This window comes from Colletes gigas, unplaced genomic scaffold (genome assembly GCF_013123115.1).
Source record: "Colletes gigas isolate AHSC1104 unplaced genomic scaffold, ASM1312311v1 Colletes_gigas_Sc00042, whole genome shotgun sequence".
Taxonomy (NCBI): domain Eukaryota; kingdom Metazoa; phylum Arthropoda; class Insecta; order Hymenoptera; family Colletidae; genus Colletes; species Colletes gigas.
In genome coordinates this window covers 966,377-985,440 of record NW_025106671.1, presented here as the reverse complement: position 1 = coordinate 985,440, position 19,064 = coordinate 966,377, and the positions used below count along the sequence as shown (strand labels likewise).

Below are 19,064 nucleotides of genomic sequence, written 5' to 3'. Positions count from 1 at the left end.
ATTATTTTCTATAGATAGGGTTCCCCAGTCCCTTTGTTTTGGGCCCCACGAAAGATATGCAAGAGAAAAAATTCTAACAATATATTACGTTTGTTATTTTCCATGGATAGGGCCCCTGAGTCTCTGTTATTTGCGATAGATAGGGTTCCACAGTCCCTTTTTTGGGGCCTCACGAAGGATATGCAGCAGAAAAAATTCTAAAAATATATTACGTCTGTTATTTTCGATAGATAGAGCCCCTGAGTCTTTGTTTTGGGCCTCACGAAGGATATGCAAGAGAAAAACTTCTAAAAATATATTACGTTTGTTATATTCCATAGATAATGCCCCAAAGTCTTTGTTATTTTCGATAGATAGGGTTCCTCAGTCCCTTTGTTTTGGGCCTGACGAAGAATATGCAAGAGAAAAAATTTTAAAAGTATACTACGATTGTCATTTTCCATAGATCGGGCCCCTGAGAATTTGTTATTTTCGATAGATAGGGTTCCTCAGACCCTTTGTTTTGGGCCTCACGAAAAATATGCAACAGAAAAAATTCTAAAAGTATACTACGATTGTTATTTTCCATAGATAGTTCCCCAGTGTCTTTGTTTTGGGCCTCACGAAGGACATGTAAGAGAAAAAATTCTAAAAATATACTCCGTTTGTTATTTTCGATAAATAGGGTTCCTCAGTCCCCTTGTTTTGGGCCTCACGGATGATATGCAAGAAAAAGAATTCTAAAAATATATTACGTCTGTTATTTTCCATAGATAGGGCCCCTGAGTCCTTATTTTGGGCCTCACAAAGGATATGCAAGGGAAAAAATTCTAAAATTATATTACGTCTGTTATTTTCCATAGATATGGCCCCTGAGTCCCCTTTATTTTGGGCCTTACGAAGGATATGCAAGAAAAAAAATTCTACAAATATATTACGTCTGTTATATTCCATAGATAGGGGCCCTGAATCTTTGTTTTGGGCCTCACAAAGGATATGCAACAGAAAAAATTCTAAAAGTATACTACGATTGTTATTTTCCATAGATAGGGGCCCTAAGTCTCTGTTTTGGGCCTTACAAAGAGAAAAAATTCGTCACACTTGTCAGATTCCCCAATCTGATCTCCATTCTATTCAAAAAGCTTTCTCTTCTTTGTGGATCTACCGAATTTCCCTGCAAAAGTAAATACTTCATTTGTAAACTATAAAGTTTCATCACTTCTTCAACTTCAGGATTCTTAAATTTACCTTAAGGGTAGTGTAAAATACAGTCTTTAGGTACTAATTGTACCTAAAGACAATTAGAGAGGTACCACTGTATTTTACACTACCCTCAACGTAAATTTAAAAATCCGGAAGTTGGAGAAGTTGTCTCTAGGTATAATTAGAGAGGGAAGAAGGTCCAGAAACTCCAAAAAGCACACTATTGATACATTTTCAATCAGCTCATCTACATACGTGCGTTGGGAAGAGGTAGATATTACATGACAATTAGAAAAGTAAAAGAAGTCAATTGGCACTAACGATAAGTAGGTCTGGATTATGGATGATTCAATCTACTTGTACACAATGTTTTACCATATTTTAAATTTCTAAATTACCAAACTTCCCTTGTAAGTGCTCCAACAGAAACTGGGACTATTACAAGGCTAAAACAATTGGAGGTCCTCTCAATAAGAAAAATGAAGAATAGTGAAATTTGTAGATATTTTTAAATGGTAAAGCATTGCCTTTAGAAACTGTATTCAGTAGCAATTTGAGAGTAACATTCATTAGCAATGTTTTACCATATTTTAAATTTCTAGATCCCGAAAGTTCCCTTGTAAGTGCTCCAATAGAAACTGAGACTATTGCAAGGCTAAAATGATTGAAAATCCTCTCAATAAGAAGAATAAAGAACAGTGAAATTTGTAGATATTTTTAAATGGGAAAGCATTGCCTTTAGAAACTATATTCAATAGCAATTTGAAAGCAACAATGTTTTACCATATTTTGAGTTTCTAAATTCCCAAACTTCCCTTATAAATACTCCAACAGAAACTAGAACTATTGCAAGGTTAACACGATTGGAGGTCCTCTCAATAAGAAGATAAAACAATATTTTTAAAAGGGAAAGGATTGTCTTTAACAAATGATATGCATTACCAATTTGAGAATAATTTTCTGGGGAATATTTGCAAACGATTATTACATTATCTGAAGAGATTAGGCCCACCTAGCCTCCACCCTCCAGTCGTGCTTGGCCTATCAGTAGCGCAGGCGTGAAAGTCTTCGGTTTCACTTGTCTTCTAAGAGATCGGCGCCTACCTGACCGGTAGTAGGAGAGGAAAACAGTGCAACGTCGCTCGAGGCAGAACGGATCCAGAAGCGAAATCGTGCTCGCGGCGCGCACAATGCGCTTCTTCGATCGACCGGAAACGCATTGGCTCGGCCCAAAAAAATAGTTCAAGCTTGGACGATCCGGGAGAACACTCAGTTCTGTGGTGTCCTCGTGTGTGAAACGAAGTCTGTGGATAGGGTGATTTCGAAAAATCAAAGTTCCTTTTTCGAAAATTGACCGGAAGTGTACACCTCATTCTGAAAAAATGTAAAACTTTGTACAATGTTTCATCTTTTAAATAATCAAATTAGAGAATTTGTGGGGTGTTTCCTTGGCTCGTCTGACTATTAATCGCCATTTCTACTTGCTGTCCAAGACCCCCACGAATTAAAAAAATTTTAAAAAGCCCAAGTTGGTATCAAGATTGAGAAGAAAGGAAGAATTGTGATTTGTTTGAGAGTTAACTTGGATCATTTTGGGGTGTAAAACGCGCCAGGAAAGTGGAAAGGTCTGCACGATGAAGATGCCAGCAGAGTCCTCCATATATTGGGACTCCGTGGGTTCCCAGCGCTCGACTTCCGGTGGCAGCTCCGGAGACGCATGCAGCTCCGGAAGTGCCAGCCGCCACTATGTCGACCCGTGGGACCTGGAGAACTACGCGTACCTGCGTCGACACAGCGTCGCTGGCATAACGCAACAGGCGCCGCGACACCATCGACGCCCTACCCACCGACTACCACAGGAGGCACGTGCTCATTCTGAGTATTGGTGAGCTGCACAATTAACACCTAAATGCTTGGGTAGCTTCCAGACTTGCAGTCCAAACTGCACAGATTTTTATTTGAAATTTTACTTAATTGGTCATTAACATAGGAAAAGAGAAGAATCCAAATTGGGAAGAGGATTGAGAATTTGGTAGTTGGAATAGTAGGATAATAATAGTTGAAAAAAAGTCAATTGTTAGCTTCAGGGAAGGTGGTACCATGAATGAGTTGAATATGGAGATTGTAGAGTAGACTTTTAGTGCCTCATGAGGTTTTATGAGGATTGCAAAGGAGAAGAATCCAAATTGAGAAGAGGATAAAGAATGTGGTAGTAAAAATAGTACGGTAAAAGAAAATCAATTCCTGGTTTTAGGTAAGATGGTACCACAAATGAGTAGATTGTGGAGTAAACTTCTAGTGTCTGAGGAGTTTTTAGGAGGGTTGCAATGGAGGAGAATCCAAATTGAAAGGAGGATAAAGAATGTGGTACTAGAAATAGTCGGGTAAAAGAAAGTCAATCCTTGGTTTCAAAGTAACTGGTACCACAAATGAATAGAATATGGAGAGTGTGAAGTAGACTTTTAGAGCCTCAGAAGCTTTCATGAGGGTTACAAAGGAGAAGAACCCTTATTGAAAAGAGGATTAACAATGTGGTACTTGGAATAGTAGGGTAGTAGTAGTTGAAAGGAAGTCAATTCTAGTTTCAGGGAAGGTGGTACCATGAATGAGTTGAATGTGGAGATTGTAGAGTAGACTTTTAGTGCCTCAGAAGCTTTTATGAGGGTTGCAAAGGAGAAGAATCCAAATTGAAAAAAGGATTAACAATGTGGTACTTGGAATAGAAGGGTAATAGTAGTTGAAAGAAAGTCAACTCATAATTCAGGGAATGTAGTTCAATATGGAGATTGTAGAGTAGACTTTTAGTGCCTCATGAGGTTTTATGAGGATTGCAAAGGAGAAGAATCCAAATTGAGAAGAGGATAAAGAATGTGGTAGTAAAAATAGTAGGGTAAAAGAAAGTCAATCCCTAGTTTTAGGCAAGATGGTACCACAAATGAGTAGATTGTGGAGTAAACTTCTAGTGTCTCAGGAGTTTTTAGGAGGGTTGCAATGGAGAAGAATCCAAATTGAAAGGAGGATAAAGAATGTGGTACTAGAAATAGTAGGGTAAAAGAAAGTCAATCCTTGGTTTCAAAGTAACTGGTACCACAAATGAATAGAATATGGAGAGTGTGAAGTAGACTTTTAGAGCCTCAGAAGCTTTCATGAGGGTTACAAAGGAGAAGAACCCTTATTGAAAAGAGGATTAACAATGTGGTACTTGGAATAGTAGGGTAGTAGTAGTTGAAAGGAAGTCAATTCTAGTTTCAGGGAAGGTGGTACCATGAATGAGTTGAATGTGGAGATTGTAGAGTAGACTTTTAGTGCCTCAGAAGCTTTTATGAGGGTTGCAAAGGAGAAGAATCCAAATTGAAAAGAGGATTAACAATGTGGTACTTGGAATAGAAGGGTAATAGTAGTTGAAAGAAAGTCAACTCATAATTCAGGGAATGTAGTTCAATATGGAGATTGTAGAGTAGACTTTTAGTGCCTCATGAGGTTTTATGAGGATTGCAAAGGAGAAGAATCCAAATTGAGAAGAGGATAAAGAATGTGGTAGTAAAAATAGTACGGTAAAAGAAAATCAATTCCTGGTTTTAGGTAAGATGGTACCACAAATGAGTAGATTGTGGAGTAAACTTCTAGTGTCTGAGGAGTTTTTAGGAGGGTTGCAATGGAGAAGAATCCAAATTGAAAGGAGGATAAAGAATGTGGTACTAGAAATAGTAGGGTAAAAGAAAGTCAATCCTTGGTTTCAAAGTAACTGGTACCACAAATGAATAGAATATGGAGAGTGTGAAGTAGACTTTTAGAGCCTCAGAAGCTTTCATGAGGGTTACAAAGGAGAAGAACCCTTATTGAAAAGAGGATAAAGAATGCGGTACTTGGAATAGTAGGGTAGTAGTAGTTGAAAGGAAGTCAATTGTTAGCTTCAGGGAAGGTGGTACCATGAATGAGTTGAATATGGAGATTGTAGAGTAGACTTTTAGTGCCTCAGAAGCTTTTATGAGGGTTGCAAAGGAGAAGAATCCAAATTGAAAAAAGGATTAACAATGTGGTACTTGGAATAGAAGGGTAATAGTAGTTGAAAGAAAGTCAACTCATAATTCAGGGAATGTAGTTCAATATGGAGATTGTAGAGTAGACTTTTAGTGCCTCATGAGGTTTTATGAGGATTGCAAAGGAGAAGAATCCAAATTGAGAAGAGGATAAAGAATGTGGTAGTAAAAATAGTAGGGTAAAAGAAAGTCAATCCCTAGTTTTAGGCAAGATGGTACCACAAATGAGTAGATTGTGGAGTAAACTTCTAGTGTCTGAGGAGTTTTTAGGAGGGTTGCAAAGGAGAAGAATCCAAATTGAAAGGAGGATAAAGAATGTGGTACTAGAAATAGTAGGGTAAAAGAAAGTCAATCCTTGGTTTCAAAGTAACTGGTACCACAAATGAATAGAATATGGAGAGTGTGAAGTAGACTTTTAGAGCCTCAGAAGCTTTCATGAGGGTTACAAAGGAGAAGAACCCTTATTGAAAAGAGGATAAAGAATGCGGTACTTGGAATAGTAGGGTAGTAGTAGTTGAAAGGAAGTCAATTGTTAGCTTCAGGGAAGGTGGTACCATGAATGAGTTGAATATGGAGATTGTAGAGTAGACTTTTAGTGCCTCAGAAGCTTTTATGAGGGTTGCAAAGGAGAAGAATCCAAATTGAAAAAAGGATTAACAATGTGGTACTTGGAATAGAAGGGTAATAGTAGTTGAAAGAAAGTCAACTCATAATTCAGGGAATGTAGTTCAATATGGAGATTGTAGAGTAGACTTTTAGTGCCTCATGAGGTTTTATGAGGATTGCAAAGGAGAAGAATCCAAATTGAGAAGAGGATAAAGAATGTGGTAGTAAAAATAGTAGGGTAAAAGAAAGTCAATCCCTAGTTTTAGGCAAGATGGTACCACAAATGAGTAGATTGTGGAGTAAACTTCTAGTGTCTGAGGAGTTTTTAGGAGGGTTGCAAAGGAGAAGAATCCAAATTGAAAGGAGGATAAAGAATGTGGTACTAGAAATAGTAGGGTAAAAGAAAGTCAATCCTTGGTTTCAAAGTAACTGGTACCACAAATGAATAGAATATGGAGAGTGTGAAGTAGACTTTTAGAGCCTCAGAAGCTTTCATGAGGGTTACAAAGGAGAAGAACCCTTATTGAAAAGAGGATTAACAATGTGGTACTTGGAATAGTAGGGTAGTAGTAGTTGAAAGGAAGTCAATTCTAGTTTCAGGGAAGGTGGTACCATGAATGAGTTGAATGTGGAGATTGTAGAGTAGACTTTTAGTGCCTCAGAAGCTTTTATGAGGGTTGCAAAGGAGAAGAATCCAAATTGAAAAAAGGATTAACAATGTGGTACTTGGAATAGAAGGGTAATAGTAGTTGAAAGAAAGTCAACTCATAATTCAGGGAATGTAGTTCAATATGGAGATTGTAGAGTAGACTTTTAGTGCCTCATGAGGTTTTATGAGGATTGCAAAGGAGAAGAATCCAAATTGAGAAGAGGATAAAGAATGTGGTAGTAAAAATAGTACGGTAAAAGAAAATCAATTCCTGGTTTTAGGTAAGATGGTACCACAAATGAGTAGATTGTGGAGTAAACTTCTAGTGTCTGAGGAGTTTTTAGGAGGGTTGCAATGGAGGAGAATCCAAATTGAAAGGAGGATAAAGAATGTGGTACTAGAAATAGTCGGGTAAAAGAAAGTCAATCCTTGGTTTCAAAGTAACTGGTACCACAAATGAATAGAATATGGAGAGTGTGAAGTAGACTTTTAGAGCCTCAGAAGCTTTTATGAGGGTTACAAGAAGAATCCTCACTGAAAAGAGGAAAAAGAACATAGTGCTTGAAACAGTAAGCTGAAAGAAGATGCTACCACAAATGAGTAGAACGTGTAGTAGAGTTTTAGCGTCCCAGAAGCTTTTACAAGGGCTGACTAAAATGGCTGACCAAATACGACTAGGAATTCCAACCAGGACTGATCTGTCTTTCGCGTCGGCATTCTCCATGTTTTTTCTCTGGTTGGAAACCACTAAACTGGGCAGCTTGCATCGCAAAATAGCCCAAGGGATTTCGCCTTTCACTGGTTCGATTCGATTCATCGATTTAAACGCGGTTAAGGGGGGTTCAATGCACTCCGTCGAATTACTGATGGTTGTCCATTACGATTAAAGGAAGTGTCTCTTTCCGGCAATTAACTTCCCGCTCTATTGTGGCCCATTGGTGGGCCATATCGAGCAAATTGTTAAAATGTTAAACGCGATTCTCTTGACTCTAAAACAAAAAAGATATGTGTTGTTAGGAAATGATGATGGTAAATATTGCAATAACTAGATTGTTGAGGGATTATTTAAAACCAAAAATCGTACCATCGGATCCACCAACGTATGATAAACATTGCGAGAACAACACTGCGCCCTACTTTGCGCCCACTGATAGGATCTTTCTCGGGCAGATTGCAAGGCATGAAAAATACATTGGGTTAAACAGACTGTGAACGAGAGAAAAAAAAAGAACACCGCGATCGTAAACAAAGCGGGTTTCTTTATGCAGCCAGGTCGAGATCGATTAGCAGCATTTCATGGTAGTTCGAGCATCCTCCTTCGAACCATCGTTCGAATACATTAATCGAGACGTTAGAAATTGAACATGCTTGGATCCGTTCCAGCATTTGGGTCGGAAGTCTACTTTCGTTCGTCGATTGTATAATATTTTATTTATTCTATTCGGTTGTTAAACCAACGCAACTTGTCTGCGTTGAATTACAAGTAACATTGACTGTTTAATTATTCATGTAAATCGGTTTGCGTGATGAGGAAACTGTTGTTAATGTATTGCAATTAGGTGAAACCGCCGGCGAAGAGATTAGTTAATTTTGCATTACTCTGGTGCACCTAATGTTTATGTAATTTTCTACTTTGGCAATGAAATGGTATTCAAGTAATAGAGATATAGTGGATATATGGAAGCTTCAAATGATATCGACAGAGTATACAAGAGGAAATTGTTAGTTTCCATTGATGGGGCCCCTGAGTCCCATTTATTTTGGGCCTTATGAAGGATATGCAAAAAGAAAAATGGTAAAACTAGATAGGACCCCTAAGTCTTTGTTTTTGGCCTCACGAAGGAAAAATCGTAAAAGTACACTCCGTTTGTTATTTTCCATAGATAGGGCCCCTGAGTCTCATTTGTTTTGGGCCTCACGAAGGATATGCAAAAGAACAATTCTAAATGTACACTACAATTGTTATTTTCCATAGATAGGGCCCCTGAGTCTCATTTATTTTGGGCCTTATGAAGGATATGCAAGAAGAAGAATTGTAAAACTAGATAGGACCCCTAAGTCTTTGTTTTTGGCCTCACGAAGGAAAAATCGTAAAAGTATACTCCGTTTGTTATTTTCTATAGATAGGGCCCCTAAGTCCCATTTATTTTGGGCCTTATGAAGGATATGCAAGAGGAAGAATTGTAAAACTAGATAGGGCCCCTAAGTCTTCGTTTTGAGCCTCACGAAGGAAAAATCGTAAAAGTACACTCCGTTTGTTATTTTCCATAGATAGGGCCCCTGAGTCTCATTTGTTTTGGGCCTCACGAAGGATATGCAAGAGAACAATTCTAAAAGTATACTACAATTGTCATTTTCCATAGATAGGGCCCCTGAGTCCCATTTATTTTGGACCTTATGACGGATATGCAAGAGGAAAAATTGTAAAACTAGATAGGGCCCCCAAGTCTTAGTTTTGGGCCTCATGAAGAAAAAATCGTAAAAGTATATTCCGTTAGTTATTTTCCATAGATAGGGCCCCTAAGTCCCATTTGTTTTGGGCCTCACGAAGGATATGCAAGGGAAAAATTCTAAAAGTATACTACAATTGTTATTTTCCATAGATAGGGCCCCTGAGTCCCATTTATTTTGGGCCTTATGAAAGATATGCCAGAAGAAAAATTGTAAAACTAGATAGGGCTCCTAAGTCTTTGTTTTGGGCCTCACGAAGGAAAAATCGTAAAAGTATACGCCGTTTATTATTTTCCATAGATAGGGCCCCTAAGACCCCTTTATTTTGGGCCTCACGGAAAATATACGAGAAAAATTCTAAAACTATACTTCGTTTGTTATTTTCTATAAATATGGCCCCTGAGTCCCTTTGTTTTGGGCCTCTACGAAGGAATAATGCGTCACTGGTTGCAGGTATTCATCCTCGGCGAGAGAACCGGGCTACGACGCACCCGCTTTCGTAGAAGAATTGTATTGTAGACCACCTAGGCCAACGAACAATAGTTGCTACTATCACCAGCCGATCTACGAGGACGAGGTGCCTGATTACGTCGCCCCGTTTCCGGTCTACGCGCCTCTCTCTGGTAAGATTAATTGCTCTTTCCCTGACAGTATTCACAGTGCATCGAATCGAGGTCTTTGTTAACAGTTCACTGACAAAGGTGGGTCGATTTTTAAGGCGGCGCCATTTTTATACTTTGCACAATTTTCGTTTCGATAGCTGAACTATTCTAGATTAATAGTCATTCCTGTTTCGAAACAACAGTACAATTTAAATGTTATATGTATGCAATCTACCCCCTGACGACAAAATTAGGAACTAAAAATTAGTCATATATCGACACACCGCTGTATATGCTTAAAGTTTCCTTTTTAAATTTGTTCTATTATACTAGAACTTTAGGAACACGAAGAAAGACACGAAAATATTCTTTTGGTCCATTTTTTATTACCTTTTATCAAATAGTTTAGTCTTTTAATTCTATCCAACGATGTAACCTAACCTAACCATAGTTGGTGTACAGCGTAACATCCATCATTGAAATCAGAACGCAACAAACGAAAAATTGTCTTGAAACTGGTTTCCACCGGTCCTGAACCTATTTTAAAGAAAAAATATGGAAGATTTAAAAAACTGTAGCATTTTGAAGAACAATCGATCGATCTGACGATTCGTTGGTCGAGTATTGGGTGAAGGTTTTCGATCGTGCGTTCCTTTGGGATCGCGTACGAGACTTTATCGCCGAGAATACTGTCGCAAAAGGCGATAAAAATAATCGCCCGATGACGAACGGGAACGAAACGATTTCGCGGAAAATTGTCGTTGGAAATGGCTGTCGTAATAGTCCGTTTATCATGCGTCGCAATAACTCGACCGATTTCTATCGTGTCCTAGAAAGTCTCTATCGCCGCGACGAATCATGCTGCCCCGCGTTTATGTCGCGAGGACGGCTCGATGCATCGCGCTATTTGACGTTCGACGCGTAATTATTATTTCCAGCGGCTTTCGAAGCATCTCCACTTTCTCTGACGGACGTCAAGTCGTGCGTAGACTCGCCGACCGCGGAAATAATATCACTTTTTAATTTAAATCGCATTCGACGACATCGACCACTCCGTCCACCGGTCATTTGCATTGCAAATGCCCGCGAGAGAAAATCACTGCCAGGCCGGAGCGTAATTTCGGTTCTAAATCGCGACTGGAAATTTCTGTTCGACTCGCGATGCTTTCACGCATCTTCTCCAAGTTCTGTGCCAAGAAATTTCTTGTAAATCATCGGCACAAAGCGTCTGACACCGATAAATAGAATACATTGAATTCCTGACTAACTTCCTAACAATTTTCTTTCAAATGAATAAATATTACTGTTTCAAAAATATCTAATCATGATCGTCATATAAGACCTAACCTATATTTGTTTGAAAATGGTTTTTCATCTACGTGGAAATTGCAAGCACCAAATAGGGTGCACTTGCTCTTGAATTTTTAGGTTAGAACAGTTACGATGTATTTTCCACGTTTCTAAAGCTTTACTTTATTCCCGGTTAACTTTCTAACAATTTTCTATTAAATGAATAAATATTACTGTTTCAAAAATCTCTAAAAAGTCTAATCATGATTGTTATTTTCTATTTATAGGGCCCCTGAGTCCCATTTGTTTTGGGCCTTACGAAGGATATGCAACAAAACAAAATTTTTTAAATATACTACAATTGTTATTTCCTATTGATAGGGCCCCTGAGTCCCATTTATTTTGGGCCTTACGAAGGATATGCAACAAAAACAATGTTTAAAATATACTACGATTGTTATTTTATATTGATAGGGCCCCCGAGTCACATTTATTTTGGGCCCTACGAAGGATATGCAACAAAACAAAATTTTTTAAATATATTACGATTGTTATTTTATATTGATAGGGCCCCTGAGTCCCATTTATTTTGGGCCTTACGAAGAATATACAAGAAAAAAAATTCTAAAAGTATACTATGATTGTTATTTTCTATTTATAGGGCCTCTGAGTCCCATTTGTTTTGGGCCTTACGAAGGATATGCAACAAAACAAATTTTTTTAAATATACTACAATTGTTATTTTCTATTGATAGGGCCCCTGAGTCCCATTTATTTTGGGCCTTACGAAGGATATGCAACAAAAACAATGTTTAAAATATACTACGATTGTTATTTTATATTGATAGGGCCCCCGAGTCACATTTATTTTGGGCCCTACGAAGGATATGCAACAAAACAAAATTTTTTAAATATATTACGATTGTTATTTTATATTGATAGGGCCCCTGAGTCCTTTGAAATGAATAAATATTACTGTTTCGAAAATATCTAATTATGATCGTCATATAAGACCTAACCTATACTTGTTTGAAAATGGTTCTTCATCTCCGTAGGAATTGCAAGCATCAAATATGGTGCACTTGCTCTTGAATTTTTAGGTTAGAAAGGTTACGATGTATTTTCAACGTTTCTAAAGCTTTATTTTATTGCTAAAACTTTTTTTTTCAACTGAATAAACATTACTGTTTCAAAAATCTCTAAATAAGTCTAATCACGATCGTCATATAGAAACTGACCTGGATCTGTTTGAAAATGGTTCTCCATCTACGTGGGAATTGCATGCACCAAATAGGGTGCACTTGCTCTTGAATTTTTAGGTTAGAACAGTTACGATGTATTTTTCACGTTTCTAAAGCTTTACTTTATTCCTAATTAACTTTCTAACAATTTTCTCCTAAATAAATAAATATTACTGTTTCAAAAATCTTTAAATAATATCTAATCATGATCGTCATAACACAACTGACCTGAATCTGTCTGAAAATGGTTCTCCATCTACATGAAAATTGAATGCACCAAATAGGGTGCACTTCCTCTTGAAATTTTAGGTTAGAACAGTTACCATATATCTTCCACGTTTCTAAAGCTTCATATCATTTTTCAAAGTTAAATCTAAAGTTTTTAACGCCTACGTGGACGTATTTCTATTAAGAAATCCATACGAGTCATCAATAAGAATTTTCTTGTCCCCGTTTCATATAAACGCGACCCATCCAAGGTTTACGACGCGAATGACTGAGGGCGTGGATGGGCGTTGAATCTACTAAGAGATTAAAGTCGAGCCTGTTAAAACGCGAAGACCTCGACTGTGCTTCTATTAATCAGAGGATTACTCAAGCGTGCATTGTATAACGCGAACCGATGAACGAGTGTTCGATAAACCACGAGGAAGTGAATGCTCTCGGCTGACCGTGGCACTTCCGGTACTACGTTGCTCAAGAAATTTACGCGCCATTGCGTACGTTTATTTTTTTTTTTGTTTTTAGAAATAAGACACGGGGATGAGTTTATGGAGGATCACAGAAGATTCAAGCACAGATGTAGATCCACATCGATGGGGGAACTTCACAGGTATATTAAAAAAATATCTACTTAATTTTGACTAATTATCAATAACGTTTCTTTTAAGGTCCGAGTTCGTTGACCTTCGTGTCTCGCCATTGGACGCTGTCGAATTGGGTAAACTTCAATACATAATACTAAATTTAATCAAAAAATTAGCCAACGGTTCAATTTCAATTCCATTTTCTATAAACAAATCATTTCTACAGATGTACCGCGGCGATACACCGAACCAAAATATCATTCGATGGCGGCGGACGTGGAGAAAGAAAAATACATACAAAATATCCCAGCCCCGCATCTCGACCTGAACACGTACGGGCACCTCAAGATCGATTACACGAACAGTTGGAACTCGCTGAACCGCAAGATCAGTAAATAATCTAATCGATATCCGTCTCACAAGAAATAGAAAAATTGTAAAAACATTTCCTCGTTATTTGCTTAGCAACGTACAGACACTTAACTGGATCGTAAATTGTTTATGTACTGTAAGAGCACTGCTAACGATAAAAAAAACTGGAATGTAATCGACGATGAGATATCAGGAGCTAATTTTATGCTAAATTACTTACATCGTATAATTTAAGTAGCTTTAAATGTACAGTAGGGGTGATTACATTACTCTTATACTCGCCTGCTAACTCGACAAAGAATAGATACCTTAAACAATGTTAATTGGAGTGTCACTGTTTTCAGAAAACAACTTCCTCTTCTTGTTTCCTTTACCAAAGTCTCCAATTGCTTCCTCAATGTCCATAGGGGTGGCATTCACCTTCTCAATGTCCAATACTGGCCACCTTTGCAATATATATTATTAAATATTATGATTAAATATCAAAGTAATTATTTTTAAGAAAATACCTAAAGAATGGGGGCACATTTTCCTTGGTTTTCTTTGCTGTTTTTGGTTGTTCTCTTTTCTTATTTTGATGCTATTAAATAAAAATTATATTTTATCACATGTAACAGACATTACAGTACATTAAAATGAAACAATGATCAGATTATATTGCCCAGTTTTCATTTCAATTCAAAGCTCTACTTATTGCAGAAGTATTGTTCCACTTTATTAATATAATTATAAACATTGAATTACAGTAGCAACTCTGGAGTTCAGTAACATCTTATATCTCTGAATCTCATCAGAATGTTTCTGCCTGAGCAAAGCAACATCTTCATTGTGTTTCTCTTCCTGTAGCAGCAAATTGGCTTTCAAAACTTCAATCTCGTCCTGCATTTGGAATGCTGTGTTACAAATACAATAATGCACAAAATAATTAAAAGAAAAAAGTGGTTATCAACATGATGGGTTACAATAATTTCTAATTGCAAATCTAGTGTTAAGAAACCGTTTAAGAATAACCGATGACACGATAGTTTCGTGGAAAGTAAATGTAATGAAAGAAATATGCGATCGATCGTCTATTACTTTGTTGGTCACTGCTGTTACGGTCGGTGGCTATCAGACGTAAATAGTCACACTGTTCTTTTAGGCCTTCGATCGTCTTACAAAGAGTTTCATTCTCCTTTTGCAATTTCTCCACGTCGACCTTGTATCGATTCGTGAGAAACTGATACGCCTCCATCAGTTTTTCCAAATTTTCTTTCATTCGTTGAGTGCGTTCGTACTCTAGCGACAAAACCTGCCCCTGGGTTACGCAGTAAGCTTTCATAGCTACGTATGCCTGTTGATTTTCACAAAATTATAACCGTCTTACGGAACATTTTAGCGTTTAAGAATCAGTCTGCCGCACATCTCGAATTCGTTTGAATTCGTCGAAGATTCCTTGGAGCTCGGGCCTCGTTATCTCTTCGTCGTCCATCTTGGATTTCTTGAAGCTTCAAAAACTTTATTTCACACTGAACGCTCTGAGACAGAAACTATTGTTTAGATGAATTCTTTTCATTCGAGATTGGAAATTTCTTTTCGTATTTTAAGTTTCTCGAAACGAAACGTGCATCCATGTAACCGAAAGTTCTCGGTCGACACGGTCGGTAAAGAAGTCGAGTACGACTTAGCACGGACAGGAACCTCGTTTTCCTAAAACTTCGAGAAGTTTTGGTCGACTTTAGTTCTGATTTTCTCTACGTATGACAAATCTCGTATTTTCGAATATTCAAAGTGACGAACGTCGAAGATTCACGAGTTACCCGTGGAACGTCACGAGCTTGTTTTCTTTCGTCGTGTTTTTTCTCCGACTCGGAGAAAAAATGGCGGGGATTGAAAATGCGTGATGCAATCTAAATCTACCACCACCGTCAGCAACGAAGACACCGTCGATGAGTTGATGGAAGAGTCCATTTTCGAACAGATATGCGACACGATATTCGTCCTGATCCCCGAAGGTACGATAATGTGAAAACTACACACTAATATTGCATACAAACTGCATAAAACAATGACGTATTTTTTAATTTTTTTTAGTACCTGTAACCTCGACTTAAAGGGTGCTTTCACATCTCTGAATTGAGTTTTAAGTTACGCTCATAGATCGACAATTTTTCAGTGGAAATTTAGTAATCTAATTTAGTGGACGAGTTAAACAAAAATTCAAATGGGAGATTCTATAGGCCAAAATAAGACAAAAATCAAGAATAGTAATTTTTTAATTGAGGCTTCGTTAAAAAGTTATTAACGATTAATGTTGCGTCTGTGAGATGGAAATCGTGCGCGCTGCACACTTTAACTTTAAACGTTAATAACTTTTTAACGAAGCCTCGATCAACAAATTGGTATTCTTGATTTTCGTCTCATTTTGGTCTCCAGAATCCCCTATTAAAATTTTCCCCAAGGCTGTACAAAACTTAAATATTTATTAAATACATATGTTGATGTTTGCACATGTAATGCACGTTTGATTGAACTGACTATAGATGCGTACTTATGACGGGCTTCTATGATAGTTCCGCGACTGAAGCAGCTGTTTCTAAGCTGGAGCCAGCTATGCAGGGAAGATAGAATACAGCTAGACGCTAAAGTAGGGAATTGGTGTTGCCCCAACAGAAGACAGCTTTACAAACCACTGCAGGAAGCTTTGGTCCGTTGGGAAACTGTACAAGACACTCAAGGTATGCCTGTTATTTATACTAAAAATTTTAATAGGGGATTCTAGAGCCCAAAATAAGACGAAAATCAAGAATACCAATTTGTCGATTGAGGCTTCGTTTAAAAGTTATTAACATTTAAAGTTCCGTCTGTGAGACGGGAACCGTGCGCGCTGCACACTTTAACTTTAAACGTTAATAACTTTTAAACGAAGCCTCAATTAAAAAATTACTATTCTTGATTTTCGTCTTATTTTGGTCCATAGAATCTCCCATTAAAGTTTCAAATTTATCTGCGTATTATTTACATTAAGTACATTGATATTATTGCAATTAAATATAATTTCTCATTATTTATGACTGCTTTAGCCAAAATAAGACGAGAATCAAGAATAGTAATTTTTTAATTGAGGCTTCGTTAAAGAGTTATTAACAGTTGCGCCTGTGGATAGGCAACCTGCGCACAGCTGCGTGCGCACGATAGGGGTTCTCACTCAACATGAGGGCTCTATTTACCGACGTATCGAGAGCCTTACAGTTTTGTGAGAACTGAGTGAGAACCACTATCTTTAGTAAGTTTAATGGTTTAATAATAAAAAAAATCAACTCAATAGGGGCTCCAGGCTGCGAGCCTGGTATGGTTTCGTTTTCGTGCGACCCACAACTCGAGGAAGAGCTCGTCAGTGTGATTTGCAGTCTAGAGCTGTTGTTCCTAAAGAATCGTAGAGGCAGAGACTTCGACGTGGACTACGAAGTAAATCGTTCCACGGACATCATGAGGGAAGTGTCGCTGAACCTGAATTGCGACAGCAATTTGCACTCGATCCTCAGCCCCAAGGATAGAACGCCACACTCGGTTCACAGCTGCAGCTACATCGCGGATTTCAAGAGATCCGACGACGAGCTCAGCGGCTACCTGACCAATTGAACATCGAAAATCGACCCGAATAACAAAGGAAACTTTCGTTGCAAATTTATTGCGCAAAATTAGCGCGACGGGGCCCGAGAAATCGCTCAAAGTCATTGAATTGTTCACGGTTCTTTTCCACGCGAGCCCCTTCGCGCTGTTTCGAACGAATTCGTCGTGCTAGCATGACCGATTCGCGGCAATGAAATTGTAGCGACGTGCAAGAACCATGATTTTACCGCAAAACAGCTGGTTCAGGTCGAGTTATTGAAAACAAGTTTTTTTAAAAATGGAAAAAATTTAAACCTTTAACAAAGTTATAAACTGTATGTGAAAGGTGTCTTAGAGGAAAAATAGAAACATATGTAATATCCAGAAATGATAATTATTTCAGGTTTGGATTCTATACTCGTCCACAAAATTAGAGATTTTCCACTGAATAATTTGTTACCCTTCGTGTGACAAAATTAGGATTGCTAGTTTGTAGCTATTTTTATGTCGAGCAGAATGAGTCCAAACACGACCTAGTTCGGGCTATTTTTAATTATTTGTTATCCAAGTAATTTTTCCAAAATTGTCAACAACGTATAATTGTAAATGATCCGAATAGGGTCGTGTTTGTACTCGTTCTTCTCGTGATAACCTCGTCAATCCATCGATGACATTTTAAAGATAAAATAGGAAGTAATATTTGTATTCATCTTGAAGATAATATTCTGTCGCGTCTGCTTTCACCTGAAACATATTCATAAATTATTCTTAGTATTATACAGAGTGTTTGGCCACGTCTGGGAAAAATTTTAATGGGAGATTCTAGAGGCCAAAATAAAACGAAAATCAAGAATATCAATTTCTTGACTTCGTTAAAAAGTTATTAAAAAAATAAACTAAAAAATTTCAAATCATTCTGAAAAAATTATTTTTGGTTGCGGGGATCAATTGCAATCATTTTTGGTCAATAGACGTAACTTCGAAATTCTACGCATTTTCGAGAAAAAAATTCCGAAATGTGGACTTTTTCGACGAAATTAAACAATTTCAAATCATTATAAAAAAATTATTTTTAGTTGCAGGGGTCAAATACAACCATTTTTTATGAATAGACATACCCCCGAAATCCTACGCACTTTCGAGAAAAAAATTCATTACCGAAAATCTAATGCAAGGCACCCCCGAAATTTCATGCGAATCTTTCAAATGTCATAACTCCTGAACGGATTGGACGATTTTAATTTTTAAAAATGCGAACGACGCGTATTTTGGTGAAGAATACGTAGAACTTCCAAAAATATTCGAAAAGTCGATCCTTGACTCCGAAAAATGAGAAAAACCCCATAAAAATGGTCCAATTTTCAAACAGCCATAACTCTCACAATAGTGAATATATTTCAATGAAACTTTTTTCTGAAGTAAAGCTCATGGGTACCGACAAAAAAGTATTAGACAAATTTTCTGTAGCGCGTCAAACAAATTTATTAAAAATGAAAAACGAATTCCTAAGCAAAATTTTTCGAAGAAATTAAAAATTCTCAAATCGTTCTAAAAAAAATATTTCTGGTTCCGGAGTTCAATTACAATCATTTTTGGTCAATAGGCATATCCTCGAAATTCTACGCATATTCGAGAAAAAAATTCAGGAAAATGGACAAATTTTTGAGCGGAAAATAAAACCTTCGAATCGTTCTAAAAAAAATATTTCTAGGTTCTGGGGTCAAATATAACCATTTTTGGTGAATAGACTTACCCCCGAAATCCTGCGCATTTTCAATCAAAATATTCAGTAAGTTGGACAAATTTTTCGGCGAAAAAAAAATGTCGAATCGTTCTAAAAAAAATATTTCCAGGTTCTGGGGTCAAATACAACCATTTTTGGTGAATAGATATACCCCAGAAATCCTATGCATTTTTGAGAAAAAAATTAAGGAAGTTGGACCAATTTTTCGTCGAAATTGAAAAGTTTCAAATCGTTCTAAAAAAAATATTTCTAGGTTCTGGGGTCAAATATAACCATTTTTGGTGAATACACATACCCCCGAAATCCTGCGCATTTTCGAGAAAAAAATTCAATACTGACGGAACTTTAAACGATAATAAATTCTTAACGAAGCCTCCATCAACAAATTGGTATTCTTGATTTTCGTATTATTTTGGCCTCCAGAATCTTCCATGAAAATTTTTCCCAGAGGAGGTTGACAAAATATACAAAAGCATTCTAAAAACCATTT

The 19,064-nt window shown here is 37.3% G+C and overlaps 3 protein-coding genes across 3 annotated transcripts; 2 read left to right on the top strand and 1 right to left on the bottom strand.

The window, feature by feature from the left end:
* The first annotated feature begins 2,822 nt into the window (after positions 1 to 2,822).
* Positions 2,823 to 13,395, top strand: LOC122402938. Its single transcript, XM_043406141.1, has 5 exons — positions 2,823 to 3,067; positions 9,382 to 9,551; positions 12,809 to 12,893; positions 12,952 to 13,001; positions 13,094 to 13,395. Exons 1-5 carry the CDS (start codon positions 2,823 to 2,825, stop codon positions 13,264 to 13,266), a joined length of 723 nt encoding a protein of 240 aa, XP_043262076.1. The 3' UTR covers positions 13,267 to 13,395.
* Positions 13,396 to 13,548: 153 nt separating this feature from the next.
* LOC122402954 lies at positions 13,549 to 14,720 on the bottom strand. Its single transcript, XM_043406160.1, has 5 exons — positions 14,642 to 14,720; positions 14,317 to 14,572; positions 13,984 to 14,132; positions 13,749 to 13,819; positions 13,549 to 13,684 (listed from the first exon to the last, which is right to left on the bottom strand). Exons 1-5 carry the CDS (start codon positions 14,708 to 14,710, stop codon positions 13,549 to 13,551), a joined length of 681 nt encoding a protein of 226 aa, XP_043262095.1. The 5' UTR covers positions 14,711 to 14,720.
* Positions 14,721 to 15,111: 391 nt separating this feature from the next.
* On the top strand, positions 15,112 to 17,527 carry LOC122402939. Its single transcript, XM_043406142.1, has 3 exons — positions 15,112 to 15,233; positions 15,792 to 15,956; positions 16,547 to 17,527. The coding sequence occupies exons 1-3, from the start codon at positions 15,122 to 15,124 to the stop codon at positions 16,858 to 16,860; spliced, it is 591 nt and encodes a 196-aa protein (XP_043262077.1). The 5' UTR covers positions 15,112 to 15,121; the 3' UTR covers positions 16,861 to 17,527.
* The last annotated feature ends 1,537 nt before the right edge of the window (positions 17,528 to 19,064 follow it).